The sequence below is a fragment of the Podarcis tiliguerta genome (assembly GCF_965153285.1).
Source record: "Podarcis tiliguerta genome assembly, chromosome: 13".
Taxonomy (NCBI): domain Eukaryota; kingdom Metazoa; phylum Chordata; class Lepidosauria; order Squamata; family Lacertidae; genus Podarcis; species Podarcis tiliguerta.
This window is the reverse complement of record NC_139546.1, coordinates 32,005,371-32,024,042: the sequence shown is the minus strand read 5'-3', so window position 1 is coordinate 32,024,042 and position 18,672 is coordinate 32,005,371. Positions and strand designations below refer to the sequence as shown.

The window sequence follows — 18,672 nt, the reverse complement described above, 5'->3', positions numbered from 1 at the left end:
AACACTTGGAAGCACGAAATGAATGCTATTTTCTTCTCTTCCCCTCCACATCTATCTTTAGCTTATTTATGGCCCTCCTCCAGTGATGAATGATAAAACACCAGGGCTTTCCTTCTACCAGATGGCCCCCAAGGAAGACTGGCAGTATGCAGGGATTCTCTCTTTGCTCCTGCATTTCAGGTGGACATGGATTGGGATCCTTACCTCTAATGATGAATATGGAGATAGATTTCTACAAACTGTGGTTCCAGAGTTTACTCAAAGTGGTATCTGTTTTGCTTTCATAGAAAAAAGTCACACACATATGATTTTCACTGAAATTAATGACATGTTCAATCAGGGAGCAAAGCTACATGATAACATTATTGACAGCAAAGCCAATGTAGTAGTGGTTTATGGAGAATCTCATACTATTATGTTTTTGAGATGGTTTCCATATCTATCAGGGCAAGAGCACATGACAAATAAACAGAAAGGCATAGTGTGGATAGTAACAGCCCAGATGGAGCTGACTTCCATTGCTTATCAAAGGACCTGGGATACAGACATCCTTCATGGTGTTCTGTCTTTCACAATTCATTCCAATAACCCACCAGGATTTCACAAATTTATTGACAGTAGAAAACCTCTCGAAACCAAAGGAGATGGTTTTATCGGACACTTCTGGCAACATGCATTCAGCTGTGTATTTCCAAATTCAGCGATGAGCAATGTGGATGGGGATATTTGTACAGGGGAAGAGAAGCTGAGCGATCTTCCTGGGCCATTTTTTGAAATGAGCATGATTGGCCATAGCTACAGCATCTACAATAGCGTGTATGCCGTGGCCCATGCATTAAATGCAATGTTCTCATCTAGACACAAATATCGAACAATGCCTGTTGATGGAGGACTGAAGTTTCCAAATCTAAAGTTGTGGCAGGTAATGGATTTGTGGGGGGATGGGGACCAAAAGGTTACATTGCTTGCTCCATTTTTAATATTTCTTCCTCTCCACGTGAGCTAGAAATACACATGACTCTTTTAAAAAGACCAAAGCTCAGAACATTTACTTTTAATAATAAATTGATAAATAATAATTATTTTAAGAGTTCCAGTTCCACATGTCCATAAACTAATTCCAGTTCACCTTAGACCCTTTACAAAATGAGCTAGTTCTGTTTACATTCAGTTCACCATTCAATTCAGATTCATTCAAATGATCCTTGAATTCAGAATGATACAAGCTGCTGTGATTAAGTATATAATATTCTTTAACACACTAAGAAAACTTCAAAACACGCACAGTGGAATGTGAGCAGTTTAATTTATTTCCCCATGTGATTATTATCTTTAAACTTAAAGACTCAAATTGTCTGAAGAGTGAAAAACATATGCAAGAAAATGAGCTTGAAGATGAAATAGAAATACTTCAGAATTCTACCCAGAATGAACTTAATTCAAATGTAATTTTATGAACTGGTTCATTCCAAGCACTTTTACTTCCATTTCTCTTCCGTTTTTTTCTGGATTCCTACACTGAATAGGCAATGAAATACTGAGAGGATCCATTCTCTATAAGGTATTATTTAACTGAAACTTCTAAACTTTCAAATATGAAAAAAGTATTGTCTTATTATCCATGGCAGGGGGAAGGAACTGGATCTGGCTATTGTCAACTCGGTAGTTCAGCCAATACAGCAGACTTGACCTCACCATCTGTCAAGTGATAGGTGGTTACTTTAAGTCCTGCTTATGGCTAGAGTTAGCTCTGCTAGTGAATTCAGCGTGAGGAGCTCAGTAGCACAGCAGATCCTTCCAAAGTTGCAATCACCAACCATCAACTGCTTGGTGATGTCAGCAAACCTCCCTTGCCAATGACCAGTCAGGAGTGCCACATTAGGGCCCCACACCTGACATCACATATGACCTCAGGTATGGGGCTGGTGGATGTGATTTCTGGAAACGGCCTTATGGGTCTAACTCGGATCCATGCAGGATCCAATAGGTGTTGGGCTGGAAGTTCCCCAACTATGGTCTATGAAATTGTTGGTCTAAGGAAAAAAAATGAAAAAGTGGTCTTATACTCTGAAAGATCCAGAACACTGTTGTCTAATCACAGCCTTACCTAAACTTTTGTGTTTGCTTTTTCAATCTAGCTCCATCACTATCTCAGAGGTGTTTCCTTTAACAACAGCTCTGGTGATAAGGTTTCTTTAGACCAGAATGGGGAGTTAATCGCTGGATATGATATTATAAACTGGATTTTTTCTTCAAACCAATCCTTTCATAGAGTGAAAGTTGGGAAGATTGATCCACAAGTTTCACCAGACCAAGCATTCACCATCAATGAGAATGTCATAGAATGGCACCATTGGTTTAAACAGGTAGGGTCTTCAGATTATGTGACATTGTGCTGTTCTGGGCAACATCAGACCCCTCCCCCCATCTCCTTCCCAAGTCAGCATGTCTGATACCTATTCAGTTGTGCCCAAATTTACTAGGCTTCAGACAAGCATTCTGTTTTTCATACTAGGTTGAAGTCTTAAAATGTGGGAAAATACTGTTGAGCATCTACAGCTGGGATGGGCAACCTTTTTGAAGATATGTTTCCATGTTTTCACATCACAGCACTGTGGTAATATTTGAAAGACCGAAACAAGGTAGAGGGTGACTACCACACACACCTCATTATAATGGATAATTGGGTGGAAATCCCCTAGACAATACTAACACACTTCTACAATTTCCAGCATTAGCATAGTGGCATAAATTAAATACATGCAACACAATTTCTTCCATGTCTTCATCCCATAGCACCATGATAGCATTTGAAAGTCCATGGTAGCATACAAAATATTGCAAATGGGTGGATGATCTTTCAGACCTAGTTATAGGCCTCCTTTCCCAGTCTAGTGACAATTGGATGGATGCACATAGGTCATTGAATGCACCATCATGCTCCTATGATATTCAACATTAACATGGTGGTGTTTGATTAAGGTATTCAACAATGGTTCAAATTTCATTTTCAGTTGCAGGATATATGTACATAGGTGGGTGTATATATATATATATATATGCTTTCGTAGATTTTCACGGGTACAGGAATGCAGGTTTTGGTGTCCTCGGGTGTCTTCCCGTGTAAAAGTTGGGGTGTCTAGGCGACGTTTCGACGAGGTCTCACTCGTCATCTTCAGGCTGGTGCTTTCGGCTTCTTGTTACTGGAACAGAGCAGGATCTCAGTGTTTGAGTTCCTATAAATACTGTTGAGGAGGTGTGGTGTATAGCCTCCAATGTTCTGGGCAGAGAGGAGGTTCCCAGGCTAGTGTGCCTTTTCTTCTTTTGTTCCTTAACAAAAGAACTAATCCACACCTAATGACCCACCTAAGTGGGATTCAGGAAATCACTCAAGAAATCACTCAAGATATCCCTCAAGTAATTAAGGAACAAAAGAAGAAAAGGCACACTAGCCTGGGAACCTCCTCTCTGCCCAGAACATTGGAGGCTATACACCACACCTCCTCAACAGTATTTATAGGAACTCAAACACTGAGATCCTGCTCTGTTCCAGTAACAAGAAGCCGAAAGCACCAGCCTGAAGATGACGAGTGAGACCTCGTCGAAACGTCGCCTAGACACCCCAACTTTTACACGGGAAGACACCCGAGGACACCAAAACCTGCATATATATATATATATATATATATGCTTTCGTAGATTTTCACGGGTACAGGAATGCAGGTTTTGGTGTCCTCGGGTGTCTTCCCGTGTAAAAGTTGGGGTGTCTAGGCGACGTTTCGACGAGGTCTCACTCGTCATCTTCAGGCTGGTGCTTTCGGCTTCTTGTTACTGGAACAGAGCAGGATCTCAGTGTTTGAGTTCCTATAAATACTGTTGAGGAGGTGTGGTGTATAGCCTCCAATGTTCTGGGCAGAGAGGAGGTTCCCAGGCTAGTGTGCCTTTTCTTCTTTTGTTCCTTAATTACTTGAGGGATATCTTGAGTGATTTCTTGAGTGATTTCCTGAATCCCACTTAGGTGGGTCATTAGGTGTGGATTAGTTGCTAAAGCCTTCGTGTCTTGAACTCTTGAACTTTGTGAAGAGTTTTTCTGAGAAGATGGCTGTACTGCACTTGGTTGTGCTCTGGCTTGGCTTCGTGTATAGGGGCGAGCTGTGGTTTTGTGGCCTGTGCCAGCCAGATCTGTGTAGGGATTGCAGGGGGGTGCAGCATCTGGAGGTGCCACCCTGGTTTGGCTACTGGATGGTGTCTGTAATTTATCTGTGGAGAGGGTCTGGGTTTGGGTCTGGTGTGGTTGATTGGTGACGGCGTTCTGTGTGCCTCTGGATCTGGTGTCAGATTTTGTGGGGAGGGCTAATTTCCAGATGTCTGGCAAGCGGGATGTGTCGTCACGCTTGTTCATGTTGTGAGGGTGTTTCTCTATCTCGATGGCTTCCATGATTATTCTCTTGTGGTGATGTTCCATGTTAAAGAGCAATTTGGAATCTGCAAAATTAATTTCGTGTCCTGTTTCTTTCATGTGTTGGAAAAGAGAGGAAGTTTTTTCTTCTTTTTTGACGGCATTCTTGTGTTCTGCGATCCGTGCATTTATTCGTCTGTTTGTTTGTCCAATGTACGTGGCTGGGCAGACTTTGCAGGGTATTTCATAGACCCCTTGGTTTTCCAACTGAATTTTATCCTTGGGGTTTCTGAGGCCACAGGCCACAAAACCACAGCTCGCCCCTATACACGAAGCCAAGCCAGAGCACAACCAAGTGCAGTACAGCCATCTTCTCAGAAAAACTCTTCACAAAGTTCAAGAGTTCAAGACACGAAGGCTTTAGCAACTAATCCACACCTAATGACCCACCTAAGTGGGATTCAGGAAATCACTCAAGAAATCACTCAAGATATCCCTCAAGTAATTAAGGAACAAAAGAAGAAAAGGCACACTAGCCTGGGAACCTCCTCTCTGCCCAGAACATTGGAGGCTATACACCACACCTCCTCAACAGTATTTATAGGAACTCAAACACTGAGATCCTGCTCTGTTCCAGTAACAAGAAGCCGAAAGCACCAGCCTGAAGATGACGAGTGAGACCTCGTCGAAACGTCGCCTAGACACCCCAACTTTTACACGGGAAGACACCCGAGGACACCAAAACCTGCATATATATATATAATATATATATATATATATATATAATATATATATATATATATATATATATATATATATACATCTATGAGGATCTAAATTGATTTTTCTCAAGATTAACATTCTGCTCTTTCATTTCTGGATCAGGTTAAGCCTCTTTCTGTATGTAGTGAGAGTTGCCATCCTGGTTCTAGCAAGAAAATGAAAGAGGGGGAGCCATTTTGCTGCTATGATTGCAGCCCATGTCCAGAAGGGAAGTTTTCAGAGCAGGAGGGTAAGAAATATGCTGTGTAAAGTTATCGTGTAATTTGGCCAGAATGAAGAGGACAGATCAAAGTGCAGCATCACAAAGCAAAAACAAAGGAGAATGAGGAGGATGCAGCAGACTAATTTATTTTTCCAAATTGCATAAACATAAATCCCAACATATTTCAAACACAAGACCTTCATTAGGGTAGCATAAAAAAATGTATATTTAAATATTGCAATGAATGTTGTGAAAATTGTTTTCTAGCAAACCTTGTTTGACATGTATTGGACTTGCTTTGCAGTGCTATCAGTTATTCTCTCACACCTGTTATATGCTCATGTGTTTCTTTAAATCAAAATAAATTTCATATAAAATAACTGTCAAAAGTAGTATCTAAATGGAATATTCATTCACCAGCCAGTCTACGATCATTAGGTAAAAAAGGATCACATATGTGTTCAGGGGAGGCGGAATCTTGTGCAGATATGAGTGAATTTGGTCATCCTGTCTGCAAGTCCAATCCCCGCTGAATAATACATAGAATACATAGGAAAGTGAACACAAATAAATGCATAGAAACAAGCTGGTTGCTTGAGACTGGAGATTTTGGCATTAGATAAATAGAGCTGGTCAAATGAAATGGGCAAACTTTAGAGATCCAGCCATTCACAATGGCTTTCACCAGTAGTTCCCTCTGCCAACCAATAAAGGTAGGCACAAGGTGTTCAATACTACAAAATAAGGGATTGTGTTGAGCCGTGTTTGGGCACTAACCTGAAACTGGGCTGAAACTATGGGTGAAGGTATGGGAGTGCATGGGCGTTCACACCCTCAACCTCTAGATGTGTGGACTCTGCTTCAGATCTTTAAGTATTTGGCATGAATGGCTGAAGGGGGTTTCTAAGTACATTCAGTTGAATCCCCTTAGAAGCATTCATGCAAACACTTGAACACAGTTTTGTTGTGCTGCCTATCCTGTTACTTAACACCTCATGAAAATTATTCTTAGCATGTTGTTGGATAGCCATGGACTTCTGTGCTGGGATAGTCACTTGTGGGAGATTATTCCTTATGTGACTCCTTTCCTCCATCAATGTTACATAATGTGAGTGGAAGTGCCACATCAATTGCATACCACTTATTCCACTTCAAAACAAAAGGAGAAAAGCCTCAGGAATGAACAAAGGAAATGATAAATATGTAAATAAATATGTTGTTCGAAAGAACATAATACCTTCATGAGGATGCTAGGTAATGAATGGTAACCTACTCCACCATCTCCTAACTGGACACATTTCAAAGGATTGACCTTAAAAGGATTCCCTAATAAGAATTGGTTTTTTAAAAAACCTTATAAGATAAAGATTTACAATATGTTTGATTTGTATTTGAAATTGTGGTTACCTAATTTGTTTTTCAGACATGAACGACTGTTCTACATGTACGGACAAAACCTATCCAAGCAACAGACAGGATTTCTGTATTCCTAAGGTCATTACATTTTTGTCTTACACAGAACCTTTGGGGATCAGTTTTACCTTTTTGGTCCTTTCTTTTTCTTTGATCACAGCTGTGGTGCTAGGAATGTTTATGAAGCACAATGACACTCCCATTGTCAAGGCCAACAATCGCAATCTCACCTACACTCTCCTTTGCTCCCTCCTGCTCTGCTTTCTCTGTGCATTACTATTCATTGGTCAGCCTGGGGAGATGACATGTCTCCTTCGACAAACTGCTTTTGGCGTCATCTTTTCAGAGGCTGTTTCTTGTGTGCTGGCCAAAACCATCACAGTGCTTCTGGCTTTTATGGCCACTAAACCTGGATCTAGGATGAGGAAGTGGGTGGGGAAAAGACTTGCCTCCTTCTTTGTTCTTTTCTGCACCCTTCTTCAAGCAGGCATTTGTGCTGTGTGGATAGTAACCTCTCCCCCATTTCCAGATGTTGACATGTGGTCAGTAATGGAGGAAATTGTCCTGGAATGTAATGAGGGTTCAGTGACTATGTTTTATTGTGTTTTGGGCTATATGGGCTTCCTGGCAATTATCAGTTTCATTGTGGCTTTCCTTGCCAGGAAGTTACCTGACAGTTTCAATGAAGCCAAATTCATCACTTTCAGCATGTTGGTCTTTTGCAGTGTTTGGCTATCCTTTGTTCCAGCCTACCTGAGCTCCAAGGGTAAATACCTAGTTGCTGTGGAGATCTTTTCTATCTTGGCCTCCAGTGCTGGACTGTTGAGTTGCATCTTTGCCCCAAAATGCTACATTATTGTGTTTAGGCCTGAGCTGAACAACAGGGAACAGCTAATAAGAAAGAAAGCATGAAGATATATTTAACCCTATTCAGGCATTAAAACAAGTGGCGTAGCTCCCCCCCCACCTATTTTCATTGCCCTCGTTTCATGCAGGGTAAGTGTATGAATTAGAGAGCCTCCTATATCCATTGAGGTTCCTAATACAGTGGTACCTTGGGTTAAGAACTTAATTCATTCTGGAGGTCCGTTCTTAACCTGAAACTGTTCTTAACCTGAGGTACCACTTTAGCTAATGGGGCCTCTTGCTGCTGCTGTGCCGCTGACACACGATTTATGTTCTCATCCTGAAGCAAAGTTCTTAACCCAATGTACTATTTCAGGTTTAGCAAAGTCTATAACCTGAAGCCTCCGTAACCTGAAGCGTCTGTAACCCGAGGTACCACTGTATGTTTATGATGATATGTTGTTGCTTGTCAGTTTCACTGCCTCCAGATTTCCCTATAGAGCTGTAATTTAACTGCACAGGGAGTCCAAATGGAGAGGTCCAGCACACTGTCTGTTCCATCTGTACAGTATCAGTTTCAGTTATTGAAACCTGAGTACAAGATGTTTGCAGTTGTACATACATAAAACATTCAGAATAATTCCTAAAAATCATTAATAGTTCTCCTCACCATAACCATGCAAAGAGTACACCACTAAACAGGCCCCTGAGTCATGTGGTTGTCTGTACAGTCATACCTTGGATCCTGAAAGCCTTGGTACTCAGACATTTTGGCTCCTGAACACCGCAAACCCAGAAGTGAGTGTTCCGGTTTGCAAACATTCTTTGGAACCTGAATGCCCGGCGGGGCTTCCACAGCTTCCTGCAGTCAATCAGAAGCTGCACTTTGTTTTCCGAACATTTTGGAAGTCGAATGGACTTCTGAAATGGATTCCATTCGCCTTCCAAGATACAACTGTATAGTTCTTTGTCCTAGGGTTTCTCAAAGTTCACAGTTCCAGTAGATTAACTGGCCAAAATTGCAGGTTCCTTCTTCCTGGAGCTGTTCAAATTCTCTTTGGCTTTCCCTCACATTCTTGCCCCAAAGAAATCTCCCTAGCTGCTTGCAAAGCATCATGAAGAAACAATGTTGGAAAAATTGTGATCATATCTTCTTTCTTACTAATACTGTAGGGTACCTCTCCAATTTTCTCCCCTTTGCTACCCCAGGGCAAATCTACTTCATCTCCTGCCCCACACCACAAATCAAAATCCTGCCACCAGGCTTTGTCTGGAGCCACCTAATTTAGATTGCTTACTCCAATCATCTCTGAAGAGCTTCAATGGGCTAAACAAAGGCATATGACTTTCCCAGGGACTTTTGACATCCAAACCCATGGGTGATCTGGTCTGCTTTCCGTAGCATTGGGAAGCACCCCCCACCCCACAAAGCCATCTGGAAGTACCCAAAGGGCAACATCACTGGCACTTTTTACTTCACCAAAATCAGCAAGAGACTCCCGCTCTCCTGGCGCATGCAGGCACATCTCTTGGAGGTTTGCCTATGTGTTTCCCCCCACTGAGGGAAAATTGCAGCATCAACTTGAACTGCTCAAAAAGTGTTGCTGGCACTCTCATCCAATAAAACTGAATGTTGGAAAATCCATGCCAGTCAAAAGGAAGTACATTTTTGGGGCCCTGAAGTTTGAACTGTTATGGAGGCTCCTTTGTTCAGATGCCTCAAACTTCTATCTGTAATGTTTTTCTGTTGGTGTTTGTCCTCTGATGCTATGGCCTGTCGGCTACGCAAATAAAGTCTATTACAGTTAATGCCTCAAACTTCTTCTTTTTCTAACTCCATTTGTGAAAAACAATATTAAGTTGATGATTACCTACTCCTGTAATTTTGAAAAGGACTGTAATTAATTCAACTACTTGGCAATGCTTCTTCCCGAGGAGTTTCAGTGGACAGAAGCAAAAGTAATAGCACAGTGTATGAAGGATAATATAAATATTCAATTTAATAGTTAGTTGTAGGAGCAGGAACTTTGGGGGGGGGGAGCAAGGAACCACCTGTTTGAGTCTAAACACAATCTCTGCTTAGAGAGGAAATTTGTACTGAGAATGGTGACATTAGTAGTCTCGATATTGGTACTACTTCCTCACATGGCATGCAAGCCTCACATTAACTGCATGGTAAGAGCTCCACACAATCCACTTCACGAGTATCATCAGTTGGGAGGCAACATAATTGGTGGCATCACTTCTCAGACCTTCATAATCTCCAACTCGCTAACCTTCATTGAAGCACCTCCACCCGTGTTGTTTGAAGAGCTTGCGTAAGACCTTGGTGTTGCTATTGTTGGTTGTTACAGTTTCTGTTTCCATTAAGGATGTGAATTACAGTCTTTCCCCAAGTCTGTCAAACAATTTTCATGTGAATTTGATTAATTAATTTTCAAGTGGTGAACTTGAAATACTAATTTAATTATATTCAGAATGGAGACAGATCAAGTTCCTCTGGTTTTGACAGTACTAGTGATGGCTGCCTTCACTTAAACATTTTAGAAACTACCATCAATGAAGCCAGAAATATTAATGGTCAGTGATAAGCTATCTTAATTTGTATTTCTTACCACTTAAAATATGGATTTCGCCTTCAACTGTTGGGGGTACTTCACCAAAAACTTATAAAGTGTTCTGTATTCTGAGGCATTCTTAAGAAAAGATCCAGTAATGTCATAGAATAAGATATATATCAAGAATGGGAGTAGGTGTTCACATGCATTGAATACAGCCCTCTGAAAATGTCAAATCGTATGGTTCATATTACACATGGAACTTTATATTGGTAACTTATCAATAAACTATATTGAGTGCATTGTTGTAAAGGAGAATACAGTTGTCTAATATTTGTGAGGCCTTCTTAGGGCTAAGAATTGCCTAAAGAAAGTTTGTACATAAATACTGTAAGGAAGTATAGGGAGTACAACATAGTACACATTTTACAATGTGTGGGATACCCTAATATGCTGTACTTGTTTTTTAGGGTTGTGCCTAAGAATTACCAGCACATCCTGGCTTTGGCATTTGCTGTAAAGGAGATAAATGAAAACTCTCAGATTTTACCCAATACTTCCTTGGGCTTCCACATTTATGACAGTTACTTCAATGCAAAGAATACCTATCATGCCACAATGCAGCTTATGTCCTCAAAAGAAAAAGTAGTTCCCAACTACATATGTGACATCCAGAATAAATTAATAGCAATTGTTGGGGGGCTGGACCCTCTAATTTCTCATTATATTGCAACTGTATTGGATATCTACAAGATTCCACAGGTAGATTGTGTAGATGTCTCTATCTTTATGTGGAATGTGGGAGTTCATCCATTTAAATGCTTTTTTTCACCACACAGGCAAGATTGTGGGTTTGGAAACTGAAGTGGGTGAAGGCGTGTAGGAAATATTTCCTTGTTTAGGAATGTCAAATGGAAGCTGAGATACAGATAATTATAAATGAGAGTATTGGAAATATAACAGCACCTACAGAAGAAAGTAAATTGTCTAGTGATGGTGGGTAGGTGGAAGAAAGGACTATCAGCAATAATTACAGCCACAGCATATGACAGGCAGACCAATCCCCTGACTTGTTGTAAGTAAGATGGCAACCAGATGTGGACTTTCTGAGAAAAGACAGAGGTTGATAAAGCACTGCCCCATTTGCCATACTGAACCAGCCTCCATTAAAACAATTCCTGTGCTTGTAATAAAAACTTATATACCAACAGTTTGAAGAAAGGGGTTTTGTGGGCCAAAGTTGGGCTTCTAGTTAGCTGGTTAGTTAGTTAGTTATTCATTCTTATTTCCTTTTTTTAGCTCATATATGGCCCTGCTCCAGTGATGAATGATAAAACCACAGGCCTTTCCTTCTACCAAATGTCTCCTAAAGATGCTCTTCAGCATACAGGCATTCTGACTTTGCTTCTCCATTTCAATTGGACATGGATTGGGATCCTTACATCCAATGACGAATATGGAGAAAGATTTGTGCAGACAGTGGTTCCAGTATTCTCCAGAAAGGGTATTTGTTTTGCCTTCATAGAAAGAAGCAACAAATTTACCATTGTCACAGAAATGTATGATAAGCTACATGAGGGAGCCAAAATAAATGATAAAATCATTGACAGCAAAGCCAATGTAGTAGTTGCTAATGGAGAATCCTATCTCATTGTGTATTTGAGGTGGCTACCATATGCCTCAGAAAGAGAATGTACAATAAATAAAGTGTGGATATTAACAGCTCAGATAGAGCTCACTTCAATGGTGTTTCAAAAAACTTGGGATACAGACATAGTCCATGGTGTTCTGTCCTTCTCTGTTCACTCCAGTGATCTGCCAGGATTCAAGACATTTATTGAAAGCAAAAGCCCTTCATTCAAAACAGGAGATGGCTTTATCAGGGATTTCTGGCAGCAGGCCTTTGGTTGTGTATTCCAAAGTATAGATGGGGACAAGGTGGATGGAGATATTTGCACAGGAAAAGAGAAGTTGGAAAGCCTTCCTGGGACATTTTTTGAAATGAGCTTGACTGGCCACAGCTATAGCATTTACAATGCCGTTTATGCTGTGGCACATGCTTTACACTCCATGTCTTCATCTCGACTGAATCATCAATCAGTGGTTGAAGGAAGGTGGATGAACCTTCAGAATCAGCAGGTGTTGCAGGTAATGGAATGAAGTTCCTCCTGTTGGAAGGCAACATATCTCTCAGAGTATATAGCAATATGCTCCAATCAGATCCTTCTTGTGGGCTTCCCATTGACATCTGGTTGGGCATTGTAAGAACCATATTCTGCACTTGATAGGCTATGGACTGATCTAGTAGGTATCTCTTTATTCTGGTTGGTAAAAGGTCTCCACAAACTCTTCCCATCCTCTCATTGGCATGTTCATTCTCGTGTTACTGTGAGCAGACTCTGAGACTATAGAATTGTAGAGTTTGAAGGGACTACTAGGGTAATCTAGTCCAATCCTGTAATCTACTATAAGAACTGTATGCTGGACCAGGGAGGGTTTTTTTACTTATCTAGCAGGTCTTTTTTTTTATTCTGTCTAATAAAAGGTCTCCCCAAACTAGGGTTGCCGTATTTCAAAAGTTGAAATTCTGGACAAAAAAAAATTGTTCAGCTTTTTCTGGCAAAGTTATTGAGCATTGGCAAAGTTGTTGAACATTTTAGCCACTTTCAGAATATTCCACCCAGACACAATTCTGAACCTAAGGCAGACCTACCCCAAACACTCCTCATTCTCTCCTTTCCATCTTCTTTCTCTATATTAGTGTTCATATGTTCTGAGATTATAGAATTGTAGAGTTGGAAGGGGCCACTAGGGTAATCTGTTTGCCCAACATTGGGCTAGAACTCCCATCCATGAGACTAGGAGTCTCATGCTCAACCGACTGACCTGCTTCCCTCGTTTTACACTGGTTTTGCTGCTATACATTTACTAATTCATGCTACCTCTGATTCATGCAGCCTCTTGGCTCTCAGAAACTGCCACAACTACACTGTGAGTCCATTAAGAAGTGTGTGTATTTGCTGGTAAGAGGCTTTCAGATTCAGTAATGTTGTGTTTAGAAGAGACAAATGTCATTTAGAAGAAGATGTTGTCCAGTAGAAGTAAGATAGAACCTTTGAAACTCTGCAACTGCAGCCAGAATCCAGTTTACTAAGGGCAGCTCTGCTATGTTTTTTGACCAGTAATGTTCAATAAGTTTAGGAAATGCTAAATTAATTGTATATGGTGAAAAAGGCGATGGATTTAGAAAATACATTTGATACCTAATTTAAAGTGCACTCTTTAACCTTTAAAACACTAAATGACTTTTAATCAAGAGTGACTGGCCCAAAGTGCAAAATGAGGCAACTGCCTCAGGTGGCATTGGGGCAGCAGATCCTGATGTTGGTATTTCTTTCCCCTTTGCTCCTAATGCATATCTTCTCCCACCCGTTCTTTCCTGGAGCCATTTTGGGGTCCTGCGATTCAGAATGGGATGTACATGGGTTGCTTCCATCCGGGGAAGATGTTTGTATGACTTGCTGTAAAAGATTCCACAGAAATACAGCTTATCCTAAGCTCCTTTTCTTTTTCAACTCAGCTCCATCACTTTCTGAGAATTGTCTCCTTTAACAACAGTGCTGGAGACAAGATCTCCTTTGACCAGAATGGGGAGTTAGTGACTGGATTTGATATTATAAACTGGATTATTTCCTCAAACCAATCCTTTCATAGAGTGAAAGTTGGGAGAATGGATCCCCAGGGTTCTCCGGACCAAGTGTTCACCATCAACAAGGATGCCATCACATGGCACAATTGGTTTAACCAGGTAGGATTCAGTTGGGAACTGCTTGGCAAACCATTCAGTTTCATCGAATGAACAATGTTCAGCCCATGACAAATACCGAGTTTTGATTAGAAATGATAAAACTTATGTAGAAATTAAGACTCAAAAAACTTCTGCACTGTTTGCTTTGCTGTTGAATATATTAAATGTGGTGAAAAGAATAAACATATGTTTGTGCTACTTGGATTACACACACAATGCCAAAATAGGCAACAAGATGTCTATGAGAAGACTGAAAGCAGGACTTGAGAGCAGCAGTGTTCTGTCCATTTGCAATTTGTAGTGATTGGAATTATTATTATTATTATTATTATTATTATTATTATTATTATTTATTTATTTGTACCCCACCCATCTGGCTGGGTTTCCCCAGCCATTCTGGGTGGCTCCCAACAGAATATTGAAAACATAATAAAAGATCGAGTATTAAAAACTTCCCTTAACAGAGCTGCTTTCAATTTTTTTCTAAAAGTCATATAGTTTTTTATTTCCTTCCATCAGATGATAGGGCATTCCAGAAGGTGGGCACCACTACTGAGAAGGCCCTCTGCCTGGTTCAGACAATTGTTGCTTCCAACAGTCGTGGTAAAAATTAGCTAGTGGCCCTTGGTAGAATTATTCTCCATGAATTGTCTAATCCTCTTTTCTAAGCTAAAAATACCCAAATATTGTAATCTTTCCCCGTAGGTTTTCTTTCCTTTCAATTTGTTTCTAAATGTTTAAATTTTTTTAATAGTGTATTAAGATAAAGGGCTTGTTAAGGATGATGATGACAATGATGTAGTTGCTCCAGCACTTTGCTGACTTTGCTTATTCTTCTCTGAACCCTTTTCAGTTCATCAACATTCTTTTTGAGGTGCAGCATCTAGAACTCTTCTGAACATTCCAGCTGTGGTCTCACATTAAATTTGTGACTGAACATGAAAGAGACATTCGGATCAATGTGTATACCTCACTGAAGATATTGATCAAGTGTGCAGCAGCTGTGAAAAAGCCAAATTCTAAATTAGGGAACATTAGGAAGGGGGGTGGGAAAAAAACTTGGCAATATCTTGTTGACAGAATTAAAACCTATGGTGTCACCACACTTGGAATACCTTGCACAGCTCTGGATATTTCACACCTCAGAGGGATGCCAGATAAAGTTATGGATGAGTGGTCCCAGTTTGGTTTCAGTTATACATGAATATCATCATAAGAACTCGAGACTTCTTTTCAAGATAATCATTTTACTCTTTCACTTTTGAATAAGGGCCAGCCTCTTTCTGTGTGTTCTGAGAGTTGCTATCCCGGTTCCAGCAAGAAAGTGAAGGAGGGAAAACCATTTTGCTGCTATGATTGCATCCCATGTCCAGAAGGAAAGTTTTCAGACCAAAAGGGTAAGAAATAGAGTGAACAAAGCTGGGGAAAGTTTGGTCATGATCAAGGAAACACATCAAAATTGTAGCACCACAATGCAGAAGCAAAAGTGAATGTGATAGATGCAGAAGATTTGGTCCAAATGATATACATGCTAACTTCAATGTGTTTCAAACACTGCTTGTTCATCAGGGGATTATTTTAAAAGGTGTAGAAATTCATATGAGTTGCATCCAATTGGTGTTCATCTGCACACATACATTCAATTCTTGTGGTGTCCAAAAACAAGTAAAGATGATATTATATTATGAGATGGGATAAAAACCCTTTTCTTGCATACTACTCTGTTATATTATATATATATATATATATATAAATCTTTTGTAGACCACTATGGAAATAGAAATGGAAAAATAGTATCTAAACTTCACAAATGAGCACATTATGTGACTCATGAGAGCAGCAAAATAACCAGAGTGAACAATGGTGATAGGATAAAATCAGGCCAAATCATTATTGAAAGAAGCACGTATGTCAAGGATTGGCATGGCATTTTGTCCAAGGATCAGTTCATCATTCCACAAGTCCCATGAGCCCTTGCTGCTGATGGAATGGATTCACTGGGTTTAGATTGCTCCAAATCTTTGCAACAGGAGTCGGCTACTGTTGAACCATGACGTGGTGCAAGGCAAGCAAGCAAAGTCTCACTGGGGAACCAGGATGCAGATTCCGACCAGGCACTTACCGAACCCATGCTTGGGTTTGCCATGGTCAATCATCTCTTCAGGCACCTTATGGGGGCATCCATACTATGTTGATCCTGCCCAATGCCATTTCCGCCCTCATACAAACAATATTATTCTGCCTAACCAGGGAAATCCATGATTTTACTGAGGCAAAGGTGAAAAAAAAAACCCAAACATGTGCCAATCGGGTTGAGAGAAAAGAAATCCTTTCCAGCCCTCTCAAAGCAAAATGGCTGTGACCTCCAAGGGAAAAAGCCTTATACAGGCTTTCCCCTCCTCTCTGCAGCAAGGGCTCATGGGCCAGATTTTTCCCATCAGTCCACCACCCAGAGATGATACTGAACAAAACCTTGCCCAGTATTTTGCTGCAATCTGTGGGCCACAGTGCTGCTGGGCAAAGGTGTCCCATGCTTAATAGGCATGGAATGGGGCTTGTAAACATAGAATATCTCTAATCTTAGCTCACTACCTTGCAGATTCAACTAATGGTGCAGATGTGCGTTCACAGAGCTCTAAAATACATGAGATCATAACATTTCCAGGAAGGTGAATGGGAATTCACATAACCATCTCCTCACCTTCCATAGTTTGAGAAGACTGACATCAAAGGAATACCCTAAAATGAATGGATTGTTTTAGATGTAGAAGAGAAAACATGCTTATGAAATCTCTGGAATCAATTTGAAATGAAGCCCATGCCTTTTCTTTTTCAGACATGAATGCCTGTTCTACATGCACTGCAAAAACCTATCCAAGCAAAACCAGGGATTTCTGTATTCCCAAGTTCATTTCCCTTTTATCGTATAAAGAACCACTGGGCATCAGTTTAGCCTTCTTTGCTCTTTTCTTTTGTCTGATCACAGCCTTGGTGCTAGGAATATTTCTGAAGCACCACAACACTCCCATTGTCAAGGCCAACAACCGGAACCTTGCCTACACTCTCCTTATCTCAATCCTGCTCTGCTTCCTTTCTGCATTGCTATTCATTGGACATCCTAAGCAGGTGTTGTGTCTCCTCCGACAAACCACTTTTGGCATGATCTTCTCTGTGGCTGTTTCTTGTGTGTTGGCAAAAACCACTACTGTGGTTCTTGCTTTTATGGCCACCAAACCAGGTTCCAGGATGAGGAAGTGGGTGGGGAGAAGACTTTCCAGTGCCATTGTTCTTTCGTGCTCTCTTATTCAAGCAGGCATTTGTACCGTATGGTTGGTCACCTCTCCCCCATTCCCAGATGTTGACATGCACTCAGTTACTGAAGAAATTATATTAGAATGCAATGAGGGGTCTATGACTATGTTTTACTGTGTTTTAGGTTATATCAGTTTCCTGGCCATAATCAGCTTTGTTGTGGCATTCTTTGCCAGGAAATTGCCCAATAGTTTCAATGAAGCCAAATTCATTACTTTCAGCATGTTGGTATTTTGCAGTGTTTGGCTCTCCTTTATTCCATCCTACCTGAGTTCAAAGGGGAAATATATGGTAGCTGTGGAGATCTTTTCTATCTTAGCCTCCAGTGCTGGGCTCCTAGGTTGCATCTTTCTTCCCAAATGTTATATTATTGTGCTGAGGCCTGAACTGAACAACAGGGAACAACTAATAAGAAGGAAGGTCTGAATAATCTCAATGTCTTTGTGTTTTGCTATTATTTGCAAACCAGGGAATCTTGTGTATGAATTATCACTCAGAGTGTTACTGTATTGCTAGAGAAAGGCTCCTCTGAGTTAACATATACCTTTATGTACAGTGGTGCCTCGCAAGACGAAAAGAATCCATTCCGCGGGTCTTTTCGTCTTGCGGTTTTTTCGTCTTGCGAAGCAAGCCCATTGACGGAGTAGCGCTATTAGCGCTATTGGCTAAAAAAAGGGCTAAAAACGGCTTTTTAACACTTGGGAGATTAGCGGTTTTGCTGCTAAAATGCTTTTAGCAGCTTAGCGATTCAAAATAAGGGGTTTTGGAGTGGGGGAAAAAATTCAAATTTTTTCGTCATTTTTTGTCTTGCAAAGCAAGCCCATAGGGAAATTCGTCTTGCGAAGTGCCTCTGCAGACGGAAAACCCTTTCGTCTTGCGGGTTTTCCGTCTTGCGAGGCATTCGTCTTGCGGGGCACCACTGTATATGTATACATCCCTGGTGGGGAGGATGGGTTCAATAATGGGATTTAAAACACAACCCCCCTTCCTCTGTAAAAATTCCCCATAATCTATCCTATTCATAGATTCAAGCAAAAGTACATTTTGGCATTGAGGGACATATTGATTTTAGGGAGGTATGAATTGCTTAATCAAATATCTTTCAGTGCATATGTTGGCAAGTGCTCCTTCAGCTCTTAAATGTACTCCCAGGTTTTTACAAAGAATATCAAGCTAGACCAGACCAGGTTTCCCAAACATCCAGGTGTTTTTGGACTACAGTTCCCATCACCCCTGACCAATGTGATGTTCTCTGCAATGTCAGCCCCCACCCCAATCTCCTTCGCACGTCAGCATGCATGATACATATTCATTTGTTCCAAAAATTTACTAGGCTTCATAAAGCATTTGG

At 40.7% G+C, this 18,672-nt stretch overlaps 1 protein-coding gene across 1 annotated transcript; it reads left to right on the top strand.

Moving 5' to 3' along the window:
* Positions 1 to 66: 66 nt before the first annotated feature.
* LOC310663464 (vomeronasal type-2 receptor 26-like) lies at positions 67 to 17,784 on the top strand. The gene is made up of 8 exons (XM_083411302.1): positions 67 to 922; positions 2,139 to 2,366; positions 5,285 to 5,411; positions 6,808 to 6,878; positions 11,501 to 12,349; positions 13,782 to 14,009; positions 15,280 to 15,406; positions 16,846 to 17,784. Exons 1-8 carry the CDS (start codon positions 86 to 88, stop codon positions 17,745 to 17,747), a joined length of 3,369 nt encoding a protein of 1,122 aa, XP_083267428.1. The 5' UTR covers positions 67 to 85; the 3' UTR covers positions 17,748 to 17,784.
* Positions 17,785 to 18,672: the final 888 nt, after the last annotated feature.